The sequence below is a fragment of the Electrona antarctica genome (assembly GCF_951216825.1).
Source record: "Electrona antarctica genome assembly, chromosome: 20".
Classification (NCBI taxonomy): domain Eukaryota; kingdom Metazoa; phylum Chordata; class Actinopteri; order Myctophiformes; family Myctophidae; genus Electrona; species Electrona antarctica.
This window is the reverse complement of record NC_136801.1, coordinates 485,323-507,674: the sequence shown is the minus strand read 5'-3', so window position 1 is coordinate 507,674 and position 22,352 is coordinate 485,323. Positions and strand designations below refer to the sequence as shown.

General features: G+C 49.9%; 1 protein-coding gene across 1 annotated transcript in view; it reads left to right on the top strand.

Moving 5' to 3' along the window:
* The window catches only part of tecrl2a (trans-2,3-enoyl-CoA reductase-like 2a), a gene marked incomplete at its 3' end in the record, with an annotated part of 58,280 nt that extends 39,932 nt beyond the window's left edge, over window positions 1-18,348 (top strand). The window contains exons 7-13 of the mRNA XM_079489472.1: window positions 2,108-2,213; window positions 2,395-2,467; window positions 6,560-6,603; window positions 7,813-7,870; window positions 8,115-8,206; window positions 9,568-9,613; window positions 18,221-18,348. Of these exons, the coding sequence (XP_079345598.1) occupies window positions 2,108-2,213; window positions 2,395-2,467; window positions 6,560-6,603; window positions 7,813-7,870; window positions 8,115-8,206; window positions 9,568-9,613; window positions 18,221-18,348 (547 nt within the window). The remainder of the gene's footprint in view (window positions 1-2,107; window positions 2,214-2,394; window positions 2,468-6,559; window positions 6,604-7,812; window positions 7,871-8,114; window positions 8,207-9,567; window positions 9,614-18,220) is intronic.
* Between the last annotated feature and the right edge of the window lie 4,004 nt (window positions 18,349-22,352).

Here is a 22,352-nt window from a genome sequence, read left to right as displayed (position 1 = left end):
TTACCTATCGCTGTCACAGCTTACCTATCGCTGTCACAGCTTACCTATCGCTGTCACAGTGTACCTATCGCTGTCACAGCTTACCTATCGCTGTCACAGCTTACCTATCGCTGTCACAGTGTACCTATCGCTGTCACAGTGCACCTATCGCTGTCACAGTGTACCTATCGCTGTCACAGTGTACCTATCGCTGTCACAGTGTACCTATCGCTGTCACAGCTTACCTATCGCTGTCACAGTGTACCTATCGCTGTCACAGCTTACCTATCGCTGTCACAGTGTACCTATCGCTGTCACAGTGTACCTATCGCTGTCACAGTGTACCTATCGCTGTCACAGCTTACCTATCGCTGTCACAGTGTACCTATCGCTGTCACAGCTTACCTATCGCTGTCACAGTGTACCTATCGCTGTCACAGCTTACCTATCGCTGTCACAGCTTACCTATCGCTGTCACAGCTTACCTATCGCTGTCACAACTTACCTATCGCTGTCACAGCTTACCTATCGCTGTCACAGCTTACCTATCGCTGTCACAGCTTACCTATCGCTGTCACAGCTTACCTATCGCTGTCACAACTTACCTATCGCTGTCACAGCTTACCTATCGCTGTCACAGCTTACCTATCGCTGTCACAACTTACCTATCGCTGTCACAACTTACCTACCGCTGTCACAACTTACCTATCGCTGTCACAGCTTACCTATCGCTGTCACAGCTTACCTATCGCTGTCACAGCTTACCTATCGCTGTCACAACTTACCTATCGCTGTCACAACTTACCTATCGCTGTCACAACTTACCTATCGCTGTCACAGCTTACCTATCGCTGTCACAGCTTACCTATCGCTGTCACAGCTTACCTATCGCTGTCACAGCTTACCTATCGCTGTCACAACTTACCTATCGCTGTCACAGCTTACCTATCGCTGTCACAACTTACCTATCGCTGTCACAACTTACCTATCGCTGTCACAACTTACCTATCGCTGTCACAGCTTACCTATCGCTGTCACAGCTTACCTATCGCTGTCACAACTTACCTATCGCTGTCACAACTTACCTATCGCTGTCACAGCTTACCTATCGCTGTCACAGCTTACCTATCGCTGTCACAACTTACCTATCGCTGTCACAACTTACCTATCGCTGTCACAGCTTACCTATCGCTGTCACAACTTACCTATCGCTGTCACAACTTACCTATCGCTGTCACAGCTTACCTATCGCTGTCACAGCTTACCTATCGCTGTCACAGCTTACCTATCGCTGTCACAGCTTACCTACCGCTGTCACAGCTTACCTATCGCTGTCACAGCTTACCTATCGCTGTCACAACTTACCTATCGCTGTCACAGCTTACCTATCGCTGTCACAACTTACCTATCGCTGTCACAGCTTACCTATCGCTGTCACAGCTTACCTATCGCTGTCACAACTTACCTATCGATGTCACCGCTTACCTATCGCTGTCACAACTTACCTATCGATGTCACAACTTACCTATCGCTGTCACAGCTTACCTATCGCTGTCACAACTTACCTATCGATGTCACCGCTTACCTATCGCTGTCACAACTGACCTATCGCTGTCACAACTTACCTATCGCTGTCACAGCTTACCTATCGCTGTCACAGCTTACCTATCGCTGTCACAGCTTACCTATCGCTGTCACAGTTTACCTATCGCTGTCACAGCTTACCTATCGCTGTCACAGTTTACCTATCGCTGTCACAGCTTACCTATCGCTGTCACAGTGTACCTATCGCTGTCACAGCTTACCTATCGCTGTCACAGTTTACCTATCGCTGTCACAGCTTACCTATCGCTGTCACAGCTTACCTATCGCTGTCACAGTTTACCTATCGCTGTCACAGCTTACCTATCGCTGTCACAGTGTACCTATCGCTGTCACAGCTTACCTATCGCTGTCACAGTTTACCTATCGCTGTCACAGCTTACCTATCGCTGTCACAGTGTACCTATCGCTGTCACAGCCTACCTATCGCTGTAACAACTTACCTATCGCTGTCACAGCTTACCGACAAACTATCTCAGCGTACCGACATCTCTCCGTCGTGTGTGTGTGTCTCTCTCTCTCTCAGACTGGCCTGTGTCTGTCACACCTGTCACTACGTGAAGAGGCTCATCGAGACCATCTTTGTGCATCGTTTCTCGCGCGGGACCATGCCTCTGAGGACCACCGTGAAGGTAAGACCCTCTGAGGACCACCGTGAAGGTACAAGGACCATGCCTGATATTTCCCCATGTTTATTCAAATATACCGGCCGATGATACCAGGAGGCCGAAAATATCGGGACATCGATCATTTCAAGTAAAGAACCCTCGTGGATGGACTCTAACACAATGTTGTCTCTGTTCCGGATTATAGAACTGCATTTACTACTGGAGCTTCTCAGCATGGCTGGCCTACTATATCAACCACCCTCTGTACACACCTCCATGTGAGTTACACCACCCTCTGTACACACCTCCATGTGAGTTACACCACCCTCTGTACACACCTCCATGTGAGTCACACCACCCTCTGTACACACCTCCATGTGAGTTACACCACCCTCTGTACACACCTCCATGTGAGTTACACCACCCTCTGTACACACCTCCATGTGAGTTACACCACCCTCTGTACACACCTCCATGTGAGTCACACCACCCTCTGTACACACCTCCATGTGAGTTACACCACCCTCTGTACACACCTCCATGTGAGTTACACCACCCTCTGTACACACCTCCATGTGAGTTACACCACCCTCTGTACACACCTCCATGTGAGTTACACCACCCTCTGTACACACCTCCATGTGAGTTACACCACCCTCTGTACACACCTCCATGTGAGTTACACCACCCTCTGTACACACCTCCATGTGAGTTACACCACCCTCTGTACACACCTCCATGTGAGTTACACCCTCTGTACACACCTCCATGTGAGTTACACCACCCTCTGTACACACCTCCATGTGAGTTACACCACCCTCTGTACACACCTCCATGTGAGTTACACCACCCTCTGTACACACCTCCATGTGAGTTACACCACCCTCTGTACACACCTCCATGTGAGTTACACCACCCTCTGTACACACCTCCATGTGAGTTACACCACCCTCTGTACACACCTCCATGTGAGTTACACCCTCTGTACACACCTCCATGTGAGTTACACCACCCTCTGTACACACCTCCATGTGAGTTACACCACCCTCTGTACACACCTCCATGTGAGTCACACCCTCTGTACACACCTCCATGTGAGTCACACCACCCTCTGTACACACCTCCATGTGAGTCACACCCTCTGTACACACCTCCATGTGAGTTACACCACCCTCTGTACACACCTCCATGTGAGTTACACCCTCTGTACACACCTCCATGTGAGTTACACCCTCTGTACACACCTCCATGTGAGTTACACCACCCTCTGTACACACCTCCATGTGAGTTACACCCTCTGTACACACCTCCATGTGAGTTACACCCTCTGTACACACCTCCATGTGAGTTACACCCTCTGTACACACCTCCATGTGAGTTACACCACCCTCTGTACACACCTCCATGTGAGTTACACCACCCTCTGTACACACCTCCATGTGAGTTACACCACCCTCTGTACACACCTCCATGTGAGTTACACCACCCTCTGTACACACCTCCATGTGAGTTACACCACCCTCTGTACACACCTCCATGTGAGTTACACCCTCTGTACACACCTCCATGTGAGTCACACCACCCTCTGTACACACCTCCATGTGAGTTACACCCTCTGTACACACCTCCATGTGAGTTACACCACCCTCTGTACACACCTCCATGTGAGTTACACCACCCTCTGTACACACCTCCATGTGAGTTACACCACCCTCTGTACACACCTCCATGTGAGTTACACCACCCTCTGTACACACCTCCATGTGAGTTACACCACCCTCTGTACACACCTCCATGTGAGTTACACCACCCTCTGTACACACCTCCATGTGAGTTACACCACCCTCTGTACACACCTCCATGTGAGTTACACCACCCTCTGTACACACCTCCATGTGAGTTACACCCTCTGTACACACCTCCATGTGAGTCACACCACCCTCTGTACACACCTCCATGTGAGTTACACCACCCTCTGTACACACCTCCATGTGAGTTACACCACCCTCTGTACACACCTCCATGTGAGTCACACCACCCTCTGTACACACCTCCATGTGAGTTACACCACCCTCTGTACACACCTCCATGTGAGTTACACCACCCTCTGTACACACCTCCATGTGAGTCACACCACCCTCTGTACACACCTCCATGTGAGTTACACCACCCTCTGTACACACCTCCATGTGAGTTACACCACCCTCTGTACACACCTCCATGTGAGTCACACCACCCTCTGTACACACCTCCATGTGAGTTACACCACCCTCTGTACACACCTCCATGTGAGTTACACCACCCTCTGTACACACCTCCATGTGAGTTACACCACCCTCTGTACACACCTCCATGTGAGTTACACCACCCTCTGTACACACCTCCATGTGAGTTACACCACCCTCTGTACACACCTCCATGTGAGTTACACCCTCTGTACACACCTCCATGTGAGTTACACCACCCTCTGTACACACCTCCATGTGAGTTACACCACCCTCTGTACACACCTCCATGTGAGTTACACCCTCTGTACACACCTCCATGTGAGTTACACCACCCTCTGTACACACCTCCATGTGAGTTACACCCTCTGTACACACCTCCATGTGAGTTACACCACCCTCTGTACACACCTCCATGTGAGTTACACCCTCTGTACACACCTCCATGTGAGTTACACCACCCTCTGTACACACCTCCATGTGAGTTACACCACCCTCTGTACACACCTCCATGTGAGTTACACCACCCTCTGTACACACCTCCATGTGAGTTACACCACCCTCTGTACACACCTCCATGTGAGTTACACCACCCTCTGTACACACCTCCATGTGAGTCACACCACCCTCTGTACACACCTCCATGTGAGTTACACCACCCTCTGTACACACCTCCATGTGAGTCACACCACCCTCTGTACACACCTCCATGTGAGTTACACCACCCTCTGTACACACCTCCATGTGAGTTACACCACCCTCTGTACACACCTCCATGTGAGTTACACCACCCTCTGTACACACCTCCATGTGAGTTACACCACCCTCTGTACACACCTCCATGTGAGTCACACCACCCTCTGTACACACCTCCATGTGAGTTACACCCTCTGTACACACCTCCATGTGAGTTACACCACCCTCTGTACACACCTCCATGTGAGTTACACCACCCTCTGTACACACCTCCATGTGAGTTACACCACCCTCTGTACACACCTCCATGTGAGTTACACGCACGCATGCACGCACGCACGCATGCACGCACGCACGCATGCACGCACGCATGCATGCACGTACGCACGCATGCACGCACGCACGCGTGCACAGACGCACGCACGGCTGGCCTACTATATCAACCACCCTATAGGTTAGGCACGTATGCAGCAAAAGTAGCAGCTCGACAAGCCCAAAAGCACATTGGAAGCTAGAAGCTCGTTTATAGACAGAACAATCCAGACTAGCTCTCTCTCACCTCTGTCATATACTGTTGCAATCCAGACTAGCTCTCTCTCCCCTGTGTCATTTACTGTTACAATTTGACAAAATAGTCCAAATAGTTTATTTTATTGAAATTGCTTGTGTGCAAAAACCTGACGGCACGCTTTTCAATTAGATAAACATCATTGTAATTAGATTAAAAAAAATTCGCTTCCGATCCGGTCCCGATACCTCAATTTCTGTGTTTGCCAATACCGAATACCGATACCAGTGTCGTGATCTCATGTTGTGTTTATAGCTATCTAGCTATATATCTTGTGTTGTGTTTATAGCTATCTAGCTATATATCTCGTGTTGTGTTTATAGCTATCTATAGCTATATATCTGGTGTTGTGTTTATAGCTATCTAGCTATATATCTGGTGTTGTGTTTATAGCTATCTAGCTATATATCTGGTGTTGTGTTTATAGCTATCTAGCTATATATCTGGTGTTGTGTTTATAGCTATCTAGCTATATATCCTCAGTCAAACATACACTTGCAGTTTGGGCAACTCCAAAGCAAACTCCACATGTCCCAACATTGTATTTACCTGCCATAGTGTCAACCCCATTACGGATTCGGATCGGTGGTTAGACTGGCATATTCGCCGATACCGATATGACCAAATAAGGGCCGATCCGATACTTTTCCCGATACCGATACAGTATCACTAATATTGTAATGATACATTATATATATATCTGTGATTTTTTTAGCGGACCCCCGCCCTGGCTATGCGTCGCGGACGCCCACTTTGAGAACCGCGTTGTGTGGGGGACGCAGTTTCCGTCGTCCACTGAGACTGCTGGGAGGGGGGGGGGGGGGGCACTCTACATGATTTCATGATCTGAATTCAGCTGATTAAACGTCCTTTCTCTACAGCGTACGGAGACCTCCAGGTCAACTATGCACTGGTCATATTTGTGGTATGTTTGCACTTTACCGCTGACGACAGGTACCTACCCTAGGGGACACGGGGAGAACATGTGAGGGTACCTACCCTAGGGGACACGGGGAGAACATGTGAGGGTACCTACCCTAGGGGACATGGGGAGAACATGTGAGGGTACCTACCCTAGGGGACACAGGGAGAACATGTGAGGGTACCTATACCCTAGGGGACACGGGGAGAACATGTGAGGGTACCTACCCTAGGGGACATGGGGAGAACATGTGAGGGTACCTACCCTAGGGGACACGGGGAGAACATGTGAGGGTACCTATACCCTAGGGGACACGGGGAGAACATTTGAGGGTACCTACCCTAGGGGACACGGGGAGAACATGTGAGGGTACCTACCCTAGGGGACACGGGGAGAACATGTGAGGGTACCTACCCTAGGGGACACGGGGAGAACATGTGAGGGTACCTACCCTAGGGGACACGGGGAGAACATTTGAGGGTACCTATACCCTAGGGGACACGGGGAGAACATGTGAGGGTACCTATACCCTAGGGGACACGGGGAGAACATGTGAGGGTACCTACCCTAGGGGACACGGGGAGAACATTTGAGGGTACCTACCCTAGGGGACACGGGGAGAACATGTGAGGGTACCTACCCTAGGGGACACGGGGAGAACATGTGAGGGTACCTACCCTAGGGGACACGGGGAGAACATGTGAGGGTACCTACCCTAGGGGACACGGGGAGAACATGTGAGGGTACCTACCCTAGGGGACACGGGGAGAACATGTGAGGGTACCTACCCTAGGGGACACGGAGAGAACATGTGAGGGTACCTACCCTAGGGGACACGGGGAGAACATGTGAGGGTACCTACCCTAGGGGACATGGGGAGAACATGTGAGGGTACCTACCCTAGGGGACACAGCGAGAACATGTGAGGGTACCTACCCTAGGGGACATGGGGAGAACATGTGAGGGTACCTACCCTAGGGGACACGGGGAGAACATGTGAGGGTACCTATACCCTAGGGGACACAGGGAGAACATGTGAGGGTACCTATACCCTAGGGGACACGGGGAGAACATGTGAGGGTACCTATACCCTAGGGGACACGGGGAGAACATGCAAACTCCACACAGATTATTATTATTATACTCCAATTATTATCATTCAGTTTAATTCTGGTTTCTGACTGTTTGTTTCTCTTTGGTATGACTATAAAGTTATGTGAGATGGGGAACTTCTCCATCCACTTGGCCCTCAAGAACCTCAGAGGGGACGGTAAGATAATTTACACAGGAAATAAAATAAGAAAAAAAGATGAAATATCGAAGCTACACGTACAGTTTCTGCCCGACAGAGACGACGTATAATGTCACCAGCAGTAGTTGTGATCTTGTAGATCAGCTATTTATTTTATTTATTTATTTTAGAGAGAGGGGGGGGGGGGGGGGGGGGGGTAATGTTATTACCATTACTTGGATTAAATCTAAAGTTGTTGTTTTTTTCTATTCATGTTTTGCAGGAACCAATAAGTGCAGGACATTTCCTAATCCAACTAAGAATCCCTTCACGTGGCTCTACTTTTTTGTGTCCTGCCCAAACTACACATATGAGGTACAGTACCACGACTACAGTTTATTTAATACAGTATGCACATCAACACTGTGTAGTACAATATTGATTGATTGCATTGTTTGGAGACAGTATACATGGAGCCTGTCCTGCTGGCACAAAAGTAAAAGCTTTAGTTGGTTTGGCAGACATGACACACTAACGGTCTTGCTGGTCATCACAGCTGGTGTGTCAGTATTGGTCAGCAGGACACCCAGTTGGATTAAGCTGGTCAATCTGGTCGGGCCAGATGGCTGGCAAGACCAATTCACATCAGCAAAGCAAGCTAGTGAAGTGCCTGGTGCTGGGAGTCTGGTGCAACGCACAGGTCCTGGGCCTGGTGAGAGCAGGAGTCTGGTGCAACGCACAGGTCCTGGGCCTGGTGAGAGCAGGAGTCTGGTGCAACGCACAGGTCCTGGGCCTGGTGAGAGCAGGAGTCTGGTGCAACGCACAGGTCCTGGGCCTGGTGAGAGCAGGAGTCTGGTGCAACGCACAGGTCCTGGGCCTGGTGAGAGCAGGAGTCTGGTGCAACGCACAGGTCCTGGGCCTGGTGAGAGCAGGAGTCTGGTGCAACGCACAGGTCCTGGGCCTGGTGAGAGCAGGACTCTGGTGCAACGCACAGGTCCTGGCTGTACTCCGGGTGAGAGCAGGAGTGGACGTAGGAGGGGCCCGGGCAGGAGTCAACCCACAGAGGCTAGTCCTTCCACGCGCCAGAATTCCCTGATGGGCTGATCGAGGGTATAGCTACTGGGACGTATGTCGGGATTTGATCAACCCCGGCTGGGTCGCCTGAGTGAGGGGTATGATGTTGGTAGACCCGAAACCCCGTTGACCTCAGGATACATCACTGAGGATACGTCCCAGGTGCATCCATGCGATGTATTTTTAGTTTTATTTTTTATTATTTTTTATTATTTTTAATGGAACTGTAACACTAAAATATATCTATGCTGTCCAAAATGTAAAACTTTCAGGAAATGAAGAAAACCATATATTTTGAAAACAAAGCAATACTGCATGCCTCATTAGTTGGTGCATATTGTCAATTACTTCCATGAGAGGGGGAGAGGTGGTGGAGTTAGTTGCTTTAGCAGACAGTGTGAGGGTCAAATGGAGTTAAGAGGTTTTGTCTTTGGGCAACTCCAAAGCAAACTCCACATGCCCCAACATTTGATTTACCTGCCATAGTGTCAACCCCCTTACCCCTGTGTGGGATCGCTGGTTAGACTGGAATATTCACAGACACCTATATGACCCGATATGACACATAAGGGCCGATACCGATACAGTATTGGGACACCTCTAGTCTAGGTTGTCCTTTAACCCACCTGTCTGTCCATCTGTCCATCTGTCCATCTCTCTAGGTGGGAGCGTGGGTGAGCTTCTCTGTTATGACGCAGTGTTTACCAGGTACAAGACCAGTCAATGCAGCGCACGCACGCACGCACGCACGCACGCACGCACGCACGCACGCACGCACGCACGCACGCACGTTTCCTTAATTTTATCAGTTTTCATCTGAAGTGTTTTAGTCGAGTCAAATACCATGAGATTTTAGTCGGCTAAATCTAATCTACAGTCTGTTTTGTCGACTACATTGTGTTTTGGCGCCTGACTTTACACTTGGTTGCACACCGAAAATAGCCGATGTGCAAGCTCACGACGCGCCACGAGTCGCGAGCTTGTAGATCCACTATTTTCAGAGCGACATTAAAACGATGTCTTTTAGTTCATTGTCTTTTAGTTCTACTGGATCTATTCCCCACTAGACTGGAACTGTAGACTGGAACTCACCTACTGTATGACTGGAACTGTAGACTGGAACTCACCTACTGTATGACTGGAACTGTAGACTGGAACTGTAGACTGGAACTGTAGACTGGAACTCACCTACTGTAGACTGGAACTGTAGACTGGAACTCACCTACTGTATGACTGGAACTGTAGACTGGAACTCACCTACTGTAGACTGGAACTGTAGACTGGAACTGTAGACTGGAACTCACCTACTGTATGACTGGAACTGTAGACTGGAACTCACCTACTGTAGACTGGAACTGTAGACTGGAACTCACCTACTGTATGACTGGAACTGTAGACTGGAACTCACCTACTGTAGACTGGAACTGTAGACTGGAACTCACCTACTGTAGACTGGAACTGTAGACTGGAACTGTAGACTGGAACTGTAGACTGGAACTGTAGACTGGAACTCACCTACTGTAGACTGGAACTGTAGACTGGAACTGTAGACTGGAACTGTAGACTGGAACTGTAGACTGGAACTCACCTACTGTAGACTGGAACTGTAGACTGGAACTCACCTACTGTAGACTGGAACTGTAGACTGGAACTCACCTACTGTAGACTGGAACTGTAGACTGGAACTCACCTACTGTAGACTGGAACTGTAGACTGGAACTGTAGACTGGAACTGTAGACTGGAACTGTAGACTGGAACTCACCTACTGTAGACTGGAACTGTAGACTGGAACTCACCTACTGTATGACTGGAACTGTAGACTGGAACTCACCTACTGTAGACTGGAACTGTAGACTGGAACTGTAGACTGGAACTCACCTACTGTATGCTTTTTATGGCATAGGCAGCTCCCGGCAGGATCCGCCAGGAGAAACTAGACACAGCTGCAGGACAATTAGACTAATTAATTAGAGCGACAGAGAGAGAGAGGAGTGTGTGTGTGTGTGTGTGTGTGTACGTGTGCGTGTGTGCGTCAATTTAACAAAGGTGCAGACGATCAGAAATCAGCAGAGAGTGAGCGACGTTTGCGCTACTGTATGCCAAATTGAAGTGGACTGACTCGGCGCCAGACATTTTTTTTCCTCCCTGGAAATAAAAAGGTCTGTGTTTCCGAGGCTAATTCCCCACTGCTCCCTCTCAAACACTTTAGTCTAGATTTAATTGCGTGCGTGCATGTGTTTGGTCCGACGTACTAACAGTCCGACACCCTATACCCAAAACCAAAAACCTAAACCTGACCTCACAGGGAATCCACGAGTTTGTTTTAACCTGCCACGCATGTGTCTTAACCAGCCACGCATGTGTCTGAACCGGCCACGCATGTGTCTTAACCTGCCACGCATGTGTCTTAACCTGCCACGCATGTGTCTTAACCGGCCACGCATGTGTCTTAACCGGCCACGCATGTGTCTTAACCGGCCGCGCATGTGTCTTAACCGGCCACGCATGTGTCTTAACCAGCAACACATGTGTCTTAACCAGCCAGGCATGTGTCTTAACCGGCCACACATGTGTCTGAACCGGCCACGCATGTGTCTTAACCTGCCACGCATGTGTCTTAACCTGCCATGCATGTGTCTTAACCTGCCACACATGTGTCTGAACCGGCCACACATGTGTCTGAACCGGCCACGCATGTGGGTGGTGGGTGGCAAAGCCTTCATCCAATCAGAATGAGAGGGGCCTTCATCCAATCATGATCGACTGGGGGCGGGCCTTGGTGCACATGCTGTTGGCCTGTTGCACTTTCCCCCACTGTAGAGCGTGCATGTGCACATTTTGTTACCGGGGCGGACTGGGTGGTTTTCCAAATCACCCAAATCACTGAATGCTCCTTTAACCGGCCACGCATGTGTCTTAACCGGCCATGCATGTGTCTTAACCGACCATGCATGTGTGGAGCCATGGGTGAGTCTTAACCGGCCACGCATGTGTCTTAACCAGCCAGGCATGTGTCTTAACCAGCAACACATGTGTGGAGCCATGGGTGAGTCTTAACCGGCCACGCATGTGTCTTAACCAGCCACGCATGTGTCTTAACCAGCAACACATGTGTGGAGCCATGGGTGAGTCTTAACCGGCCACGCATGTGTCTTAACCAGCCACGCATGTGTCTTAACCAGCCACACATGTGTCTTTACCAGCCAGGCATGTGTCTTAACCTGCCAGGCATGTGTCTTAACCTGCCAGGCATGTGTCTTAACCAGCAACACATGTGTCTTAACCTGCCAGGCATGTGTCTTAACCAGCAACACATGTGTCTTAACCAGCCACACATGTGTCTTAACCAGCCAGGCATGTGTCTTAACCAGCCAGGCATGTGTCTTAACCTGCCAGACATGTGTCTTAACCAGCCAGGCATGTGTCTTAACCTGCCAGACATGTGTCTTAACCAGCCAGACATGTGTCTTAACCTGCCAGGCATGTGTCTTAACCTGCCAGGCATGTGTCTTAACCTGCCACGCATGTGGCTTAACCTGCAAGGCATGTGTCTTAACCAGCCACGCATGTGTCTTAACCGGCCACGCATGTGTCTTAACCGGCCAGGCATGTGTCTTAACCAGCAACACATGTGTCTTAACCTGCCACGCATGTGGCTTAACCTGCAAGGCATGTGTCTTAACCAGCCACGCATGTGTCTTAACCGGCCACGCATGTGTCTTAACCGGCCAGGCATGTGTCTTAACTAGCAACACATGTGTCTTAACCGGCCAGGCATGTGTCTTAACCAGCAACACATGTGTCTTAACCGGCCAGGCATGTGTCTTAACCTGCCAGGCATGTGTCTTAACCAGCCACGCATGTGTCTTAACCAGCAACACATGTGTCTTAACCTGCCAGGCATGTGTCTTAACCAGCCACGCATGTGTCTTAACCAGCCAGGCATGTGTCTTAACCGGCCACGCATGTGTCTTAACCGGCCACGCATGTGTCTTAACCGGCCACGCATGTGTCTTACCAGCCACAGCATGTGTCTTAACCTGCCAGGCATGTGTCTTAACCAGCCAGACATGTGTCTTAACCTGCCAGACATGTGTCTTAACCAGCCAGACATGTGTCTTAACCTGCCAGACATGTGTCTTAACCAGCCAGGAATGTGTCTTAACCAGCCAGACATGTGTCTTAACCAGCCAGACATGTGTCTTAACCAGCCACACATGTGTCTTAACCTGCAACACATGTGTCTTAACCTGCCAGGCATGTGTCTTAACCAGCAACACATGTGTCTTAACCAGCCACACATGTGTCTTAACCAGCCAGGCATGTGTCTTAACCAGCCAGGCATGTGTCTTAACCTGCCAGACATGTGTCTTAACCAGCCAGGCATGTGTCTTAACCTGCCAGACATGTGTCTTAACCAGCCAGACATGTGTCTTAACCTGCCAGGCATGTGTCTTAACCTGCCAGGCATGTGTCTTAACCTGCCACGCATGTGGCTTAACCTGCAAGGCATGTGTCTTAACCAGCCACGCATGTGTCTTAACCTGCCAGACATGTGTCTTAACCAGCCAGGAATGTGTCTTAACCAGCCAGACATGTGTCTTAACCAGCCAGACATGTGTCTTAACCAGCCACACATGTGTCTTAACCTGCAACACATGTGTCTTAACCTGCCAGGCATGTGTCTTAACCAGCAACACATGTGTCTTAACCAGCCACACATGTGTCTTAACCAGCCAGGCATGTGTCTTAACCAGCCAGGCATGTGTCTTAACCTGCCAGACATGTGTCTTAACCTGCCAGGCATGTGTCTTAACCTGCCAGGCATGTGTCTTAACCTGCCACGCATGTGTCTTAACCTGCCAGGCATGTGTCTTAACCAGCAACACATGTGTCTTAACCTGCCAGGCATGTGTCTTAACCAGCAACACATGTGTCTTAACCAGCCACACATGTGTCTTAACCAGCCAGGCATGTGTCTTAACCAGCCAGGCATGTGTCTTAACCTGCCAGACATGTGTCTTAACCAGCCAGGCATGTGTCTTAACCTGCCAGACATGTGTCTTAACCAGCCAGACATGTGTCTTAACCTGCCAGGCATGTGTCTTAACCTGCCAGGCATGTGTCTTAACCTGCCACGCATGTGGCTTAACCTGCAAGGCATGTGTCTTAACCAGCCACGCATGTGTCTTAACCGGCCACGCATGTGTCTTAACCGGCCAGACATGTGTCTTAACCAGCCACACATGTGTCTTAACCTGCAACACATGTGTCTTAACCTGCCAGGCATGTGTCTTAACCAGCAACACATGTGTCTTAACCAGCCACACATGTGTCTTAACCAGCCAGGCATGTGTCTTAACCAGCCAGGCATGTGTCTTAACCTGCCAGACATGTGTCTTAACCTGCCAGGCATGTGTCTTAACCTGCCAGGCATGTGTCTTAACCTGCCACGCATGTGTCTTAACCTGCCAGGCATGTGTCTTAACCAGCAACACATGTGTCTTAACCTGCCAGGCATGTGTCTTAACCAGCAACACATGTGTCTTAACCAGCCACACATGTGTCTTAACCAGCCAGGCATGTGTCTTAACCAGCCAGGCATGTGTCTTAACCTGCCAGACATGTGTCTTAACCAGCCAGGCATGTGTCTTAACCTGCCAGACATGTGTCTTAACCAGCCAGACATGTGTCTTAACCTGCCAGGCATGTGTCTTAACCTGCCAGGCATGTGTCTTAACCTGCCACGCATGTGGCTTAACCTGCAAGGCATGTGTCTTAACCAGCCACGCATGTGTCTTAACCGGCCACGCATGTGTCTTAACCGGCCAGGCATGTGTCTTAACCAGCAACACATGTGTCTTAACCGGCCAGGCATGTGTCTTAACTAGCAACACATGTGTCTTAACCGGCCAGGCATGTGTCTTAACCAGCAACACATGTGTCTTAACCGGCCAGGCATGTGTCTTAACCTGCCAGGCATGTGTCTTAACCAGCCACGCATGTGTCTTAACCAGCCACGCATGTGTCTTAACCAGCCAGGCATGTGTCTTAACCGGCCACGCATGTGTCTTAACCGGCCACGCATGTGTCTTAACCGGCCACGCATGTGTCTTACCAGCCACAGCATGTGTCTTAACCTGCCAGGCATGTGTCTTAACCAGCCAGACATGTGTCTTAACCTGCCAGACATGTGTCTTAACCAGCCAGACATGTGTCTTAACCTGCCAGACATGTGTCTTAACCAGCCAGGAATGTGTCTTAACCAGCCAGACATGTGTCTTAACCAGCCAGACATGTGTCTTAACCAGCCACACATGTGTCTTAACCTGCAACACATGTGTCTTAACCTGCCAGGCATGTGTCTTAACCAGCAACACATGTGTCTTAACCAGCCACACATGTGTCTTAACCAGCCAGGCATGTGTCTTAACCAGCCAGGCATGTGTCTTAACCTGCCAGACATGTGTCTTAACCAGCCAGGCATGTGTCTTAACCTGCCAGACATGTGTCTTAACCAGCCAGACATGTGTCTTAACCTGCCAGGCATGTGTCTTAACCTGCCAGGCATGTGTCTTAACCTGCCACGCATGTGGCTTAACCTGCAAGGCATGTGTCTTAACCAGCCACGCATGTGTCTTAACCTGCCAGACATGTGTCTTAACCAGCCAGGAATGTGTCTTAACCAGCCAGACATGTGTCTTAACCAGCCAGACATGTGTCTTAACCAGCCACACATGTGTCTTAACCTGCAACACATGTGTCTTAACCTGCCAGGCATGTGTCTTAACCAGCAACACATGTGTCTTAACCAGCCACACATGTGTCTTAACCAGCCAGGCATGTGTCTTAACCAGCCAGGCATGTGTCTTAACCTGCCAGACATGTGTCTTAACCAGCCAGGCATGTGTCTTAACCTGCCAGACATGTGTCTTAACCAGCCAGACATGTGTCTTAACCTGCCAGGCATGTGTCTTAACCTGCCAGGCATGTGTCTTAACCTGCCACGCATGTGGCTTAACCTGCAAGGCATGTGTCTTAACCAGCCACGCATGTGTCTTAACCGGCCACGCATGTGTCTTAACCGGCCAGGCATGTGTCTTAACCAGCAACACATGTGTCTTAACCGGCCAGGCATGTGTCTTAACTAGCAACACATGTGTCTTAACCGGCCAGGCATGTGTCTTAACCAGCAACACATGTGTCTTAACCGGCCAGGCATGTGTCTTAACCTGCCAGGCATGTGTCTTAACCAGCCACGCATGTGTCTTAACCAGCAACACATGTGTCTTAACCTGCCAGGCATGTGTCTTAACCAGCCACGCATGTGTCTTAACCAGCCAGGCATGTGTCTTAACCGGCCACGCATGTGTCTTAACCGGCCACGCATGTGTCTTAACCGGCCACGCATGTGTCTTACCAGCCACAGCATGTGTCTTAACCTGCCAGGCATGTGTCTTAACCAGCCAGACATGTGTCTTAACCTGCCAGACATGTGTCTTAACCAGCCAGACATGTGTCTTAACCTGCCAGACATGTGTCTTAACCAGCCAGGAATGTGTCTTAACCAGCCAGACATGTGTCTTAACCAGCCAGACATGTGTCTTAACCAGCCACACATGTGTCTTAACCTGCAACACATGTGTCTTAACCAGCCAGACATGTGTCTTAACCAGCCAGACATGTGTCTTAACCAGCCAGGCATGTGTCTTAACCAGCAACACATGTGTCTTAACCTGCCAGACATGTGTCTTAACCAGCCAGGCATGTGTCTTAACCTGCCACGCATGTGTCTTAACCAGCCACGCATGTGTCTTAACCGGCCACGCATGTGTCTTAACCGGCCAGGCATGTGTCTTAACCAGCAACACATGTGTCTTAACCGGCCAGGCATGTGTCTTAACCAGCAACACATGTGTCTTAACCGGCCAGGCATGTGTCTTAACCAGCAACACATGTGTCTTAACCGGCCAGGCATGTGTCTTAACCTGCCAGGCATGTGTCTTAACCAGCCACGCATGTGTCTTAACCAGCAACACATGTGTCTTAACCTGCCAGGCATGTGTCTTAACCAGCCACGCATGTGTCTTAACCAGCCAGGCATGTGTCTTAACCGGCCACGCATGTGTCTTAACCGGCCACGCATGTGTCTTAACCGGCCACGCATGTGTCTTACCAGCCACAGCATGTGTCTTAACCTGCCAGGCATGTGTCTTAACCAGCCAGACATGTGTCTTAACCTGCCAGACATGTGTCTTAACCAGCCAGACATGTGTCTTAACCTGCCAGACATGTGTCTTAACCAGCCAGGCATGTGTCTTAACCAGCCAGACATGTGTCTTAACCAGCCAGACATGTGTCTTAACCAGCCACACATGTGTCTTAACCTGCAACACATGTGTCTTAACCTGCCAGACATGTGTCTTAACCAGCCAGACATGTGTCTTAACCAGCCAGACATGTGTCTTAACCAGCCAGGCATGTGTCTTAACCAGCAACACATGTGTCTTAACCTGCCAGACATGTGTCTTAACCAGCCAGGCATGTGTCTTAACCTGCCACGCATGTGTCTTAACCTGCCAGGCATGTGTCTTAACCGGCCACGCATGTGTCTTAACCAGCCAGACATGTGTCTTAACCTGCCAGGCATGTGTCTTAACCTGCCAGGCATGTGTCTTAACCTGCCACGCATGTGTCTTAACCTGCCAGGCATGTGTCTTAACCGGCCATGCATGTGTCTTAACCGGCCACGCATGTGTCTTAACCGGCCAGGCATGTGTCTTAACCAGCAACACATGTGTCTTAACCAGCAACACATGTGTCTTAACCGGCCAGGCATGTGTCTTAACCTGCCAGGCATGTGTCTTAACCGGCCACGCATGTGTCTTACCAGCCACAGCATGTGTCTTAACCAGCAACACATGTGTCTTAACCGGCAACACATGTGTCTTAACCTGCCAGGCATGTGTCTTAACCGGCCAGGCATGTGTCTTAACATGTGTCTGAACCAGCAACACATGTGTGGAGCCATGGGTGAGTCTTAACCCGCCACGCATGTGTCGGCCTGTTGAATGTCGGACTGCTTGTTAAGTATGTCGGTCCAATTAATGTATGTGTGCCTCGGTTTCATTTGTTGACGCCGGAATATCGCCAATATCTTCAGTCTCAGTTTTAGTCATCGTCATAGCTCAGTTTTTATTTAGTTTTCATCAGCGAAAGAAGGTAGTCCGTCGGCAGACGGCCGACGGACATTCTTCGTCATAGTTTTAGTCAACAAAATCAACACTGCTTTTTTGTTTCTGTCTCCCTCACAGTGGCGCTGTACTCGTTCTTGGGCTTCGTCCAGATGACCATCTGGGCCAAGGGCAAGCACCAAATCTACAGCCGCGAGTTCAGCGAGTACCCCCGGCTGCGTGTGGCCATCATCCCCCTGGTCCTCTGAAGAATACCGCCCCCTAGTGGCCATCATCCCCCTAATCCTCTGAAGAATACCGCCCCCTAGTGGCCATCATCCCCCTGATCCTCTGAATGGAAGAATACCGCCCCCTAGTGGCCATCACCCCCCTGATCCTCTGAATGGGAGAATAACGCCCCCTAGTGGCCATCACCCCCCTGATCCTCTGAATGGGAGATAACCGCCCCCTAGTGGCCATCACCCCCCTGATCCTCTGGAAGTGCAGTCTTCAGTGTAGCCCCCCCTCTCCTCTCTGGAACTCTCTCCCCATGGAGAGTAGACCCTTCTGGGATAGAGTCTTCAGTGTAGCCCCCTCTCCTCTCTGGAACTCTCTCCCCATGGAGAGTAGACCCTTCTGGGATAGAGTCTTCAGTGTTGCCCCTCTCCTCTCTGGAACTCTCTCCCCATGAGTAGACCCTTCTGGGATAGAGTCTTCAGTGTTGCCCTCCCTCTCCTCTCTGGAACGCTCTCCCCATGGAGAGTAGACCCTTCTGGGATAGAGTCTTTAGTGTAGCCCCTCTCCTCTCTTCAGTGTAGCCCCCTCTCCTCTCTGGAACTCTCTCCCCATGGAGAGTAGACCCTTCTGGGATAGTCTTCAGTGTAGCCCCCTCTCCTCTCTGGAACTCTCTCCCCATGGAGAGTAGACCCTTCTGGGATAGTCTTCAGTGTAGCCCCCTCTCCTCTCTGGAACTCTCTCCCCATGGAGAGTAGACCCTTCTGGGATAGAGTCTTCAGTGTAGCCCCCTCTCCTCTCTGGAACTCTCTCCCCATAGAGAGTAGACCCTTCTGGGATAGTCTTCAGTGTAGCCCCCTCTCCTCTCTGGAACTCTCTCCCCATGGAGAGTAGACCCTTCTGGGATAGTCTTCAGTGTAGCCCCCTCTCCTCTCTGGAACTCTCTCCCCATGGAGAGTAGACCCTTCTGGGATAGTCTTCAGTGTAGCCCCCTCTCCTCTCTGGAACTCTCTCCCCATGGAGAGTAGACCCTTCTGGGATAGTCTTCAGTGTAGCCCCCTCTCCTCTCTGGAACTCTCTCCCCATGGAGAGTAGACCCTTCTGGGATAGAGTCTTCAGTGTAGCCCCCTCTCCTCTCTGGAACTCTCTCCCCATGGAGAGTAGACCCTTCTGGGATAGTCTTCAGTGTAGCCCCCTCTCCTCTCTGGAACTCTCTCCCCATGGAGAGTAGACCCTTCTGGGATAGTCTTCAGTGTAGCCCCCTCTCCTCTCTGGAACTCTCTCCCCATGGAGAGTAGACCCTTCTGGGATAGTCTTCAGTTTAGCCCCCTCTCCTCTCTGGAACTCTCTCCCCATGGAGAGTAGACCCTTCTGGGATAGTCTTCAGTGTAGCCCCCTCTCCTCTCTGGAACTCTCTCCCCATGGAGAGTAGACCCTTCTGGGATAGTCTTCAGTGTAGCCCCCTCTCCTCTCTGGAACTCTCTCCCCATGGAGAGTAGACCCTTCTGGGATAGTCTTCAGTGTAGCCCCCTCTCCTCTCTGGAACTCTCTCCCCATGGAGAGTAGACCCTTCTGGGATAGTCTTCAGTGTAGCCCCCTCTCCTCTCTGGAACTCTCTCCCCATGGAGAGTAGACCCTTCTGGGATAGTCTTCAGTGTAGCCCCCTCTCCTCTCTTGATCTTGGGAGGGAAGCCATACCGGTCTCATGAATTGAGTGCATGTGTTTGGTCCGACTAGTCATTGGTCCGAAACACGACAACCTGCACCTCACACCCTAACCATAACCCAACCCACCTCACACCCTAACCATAACCCAACCCACCTCACACCCTAACCATAACCCAACCCACCTCACACCCTAACCATAACCCAACCCACCTCACACCCTAACCATAACCCAACCCACCTCACACCCTAACCATAACCCAACCCACCTCACACCCTAACCTAACCATAACCGCAAGCACGGGAGCGGTCGCTAGTCCGAGGTGCGGACGCATGTGGAACCAATGCTCCGTCGGACCATAGTATGCCTCCCTCATGAATTCACATCTACAAACTCAGAATGGCTATTTTCTAATGGCCGGAATATAGGGCTGAAGTTGTTCATGTATGTTTTGTAATAATAATAATCAAACTCTACAAAGTACAGTAACTAGATATCATGTTGTCATGGCTTGATTCTAGGGTTAAAATAATTTATATTAATATTGTTCTTGCATTAAAATCTCTTTTGTGAAAAAAATGAAATGCAGATTTTTCAGTGGAACCACAAAACCTCGGCCACCGCTATGATTTTTTTCTACTCGGTCTGTGTCTCATATGGGCAGTTCAGAAACCGTCCTCCAGTGACATCATCATTAGGCAGATCTTTTTTGAATCAACATTTTTTTACAAAAATGTTTAGATTTGTATTATCGTGAGAACGATGGCTTCCATTTTCGCATTGCAACTTTTCAGGACTAGAAAGCCTGCAGTTTCTATTAGCTTGTATTCCCCATCGATGATGTCACTGGAGGACAGTTTCTGAACTGCCCACAGCCCTCCTATGAGACACAGACCGAGTAGAAAACAATTGCACCATTTTTTCATCATTATTACCTGGAACAACATATTATCAGATGGGGGTCCCTGGAACAACATATTATCAGATGGGGGTCCCTGGAACAACATATTATCAGATGGGGGTCCCTGGAACATCATATTATCAGATGGGGGTCCCTGGAACAACATATTATCAGATGGGGGTCCCTGGAACAACATATTATCAGATGGGGGTCCCTGGAACAACATATTATCAGATGGGGGTCCCTGGAACAACATATTATCAGATGGGGGTCCCTGGAACAACATATTATCAGATGGGGGGTCCCTGGAACAACATATTATCAGATGGGGGTCCCTGGAACAACATATTATCAGATGGGGGTCCCTGGAACAACATATTATCAGATGGGGGTCCCTGGAACATCATATTATCAGATGGGGGCCCCTGGAACAACATATTATCAGATGGGGGTCCCTGGAACAACATATTATCAGATGGGGGTCCCTGGAACAACATATTATCAGATGGGGGTCCCTGGAACAACATATTATCAGATGGGGGTCCCTGGAACAACATATTATCAGATGGGGGGTCCCTGGAACAACATATTATCAGATGGGGGTCCCTGGAACAAAATATTATCAGATGGGGGTCCCTGGAACAACATATTTCCAGATGGGGGGTCCCTGGAACAACATATTTCCAGATGGGGGGTCCCTGGAACAACATATTATCAGATGGGGGTCCCTGGAACAACATATTATCAGATGGGGGTCCCTGGAACAACATATCAGATGGGGGTCCCTGGAACAACATATTATCAGATGGGGGTCCCTGGAACAACATATTATCAGATGGGGGTCCCTGGAACAACATATTATCAGATGGGGGTCCCTGGAACAACATATTATCAGATGGGGGGTCCCTGGAACAACATATTATCAGATGGGGGTCCCTGGAACAACATATTATCAGATGGGGGTCCCTGGAACAACATATTTCCAGATGGGGGGTCCCTGGAACAACATATTTCCAGATGGGGGGTCCCTGGAACAACATATTATCAGATGGGGGTCCCTGGAACAACATATTATCAGATGAGGGTCCCTGGAACAACATATCAGATGGGGGTCCCTGGAACAACATATTATCAGATGGGGGTCCCTGGAACAACATATTATCAGATGGGGGTCCCTGGAACAACATATTATCAGATGAGGGTCCCTGGAACAACATATCAGATGGGGGTCCCTGGAACAACATAATCATCAGATGGGGGTCCCTGGAACAACATATTATCAGATGGGGTCCCTGGAACAACATATTATCAGATGGGGGTCCCTGGAACAACATATTATCAGATGGGGTCCCTGGAACAACATATTATCAGATGGGGGTCCCTGGAACAACATATTATCAGATGGGGGGTCCCTGGAACAACATATTATCAGATGGGGGTCCCTGGAACAACATATTATCAGATGGGGGTCC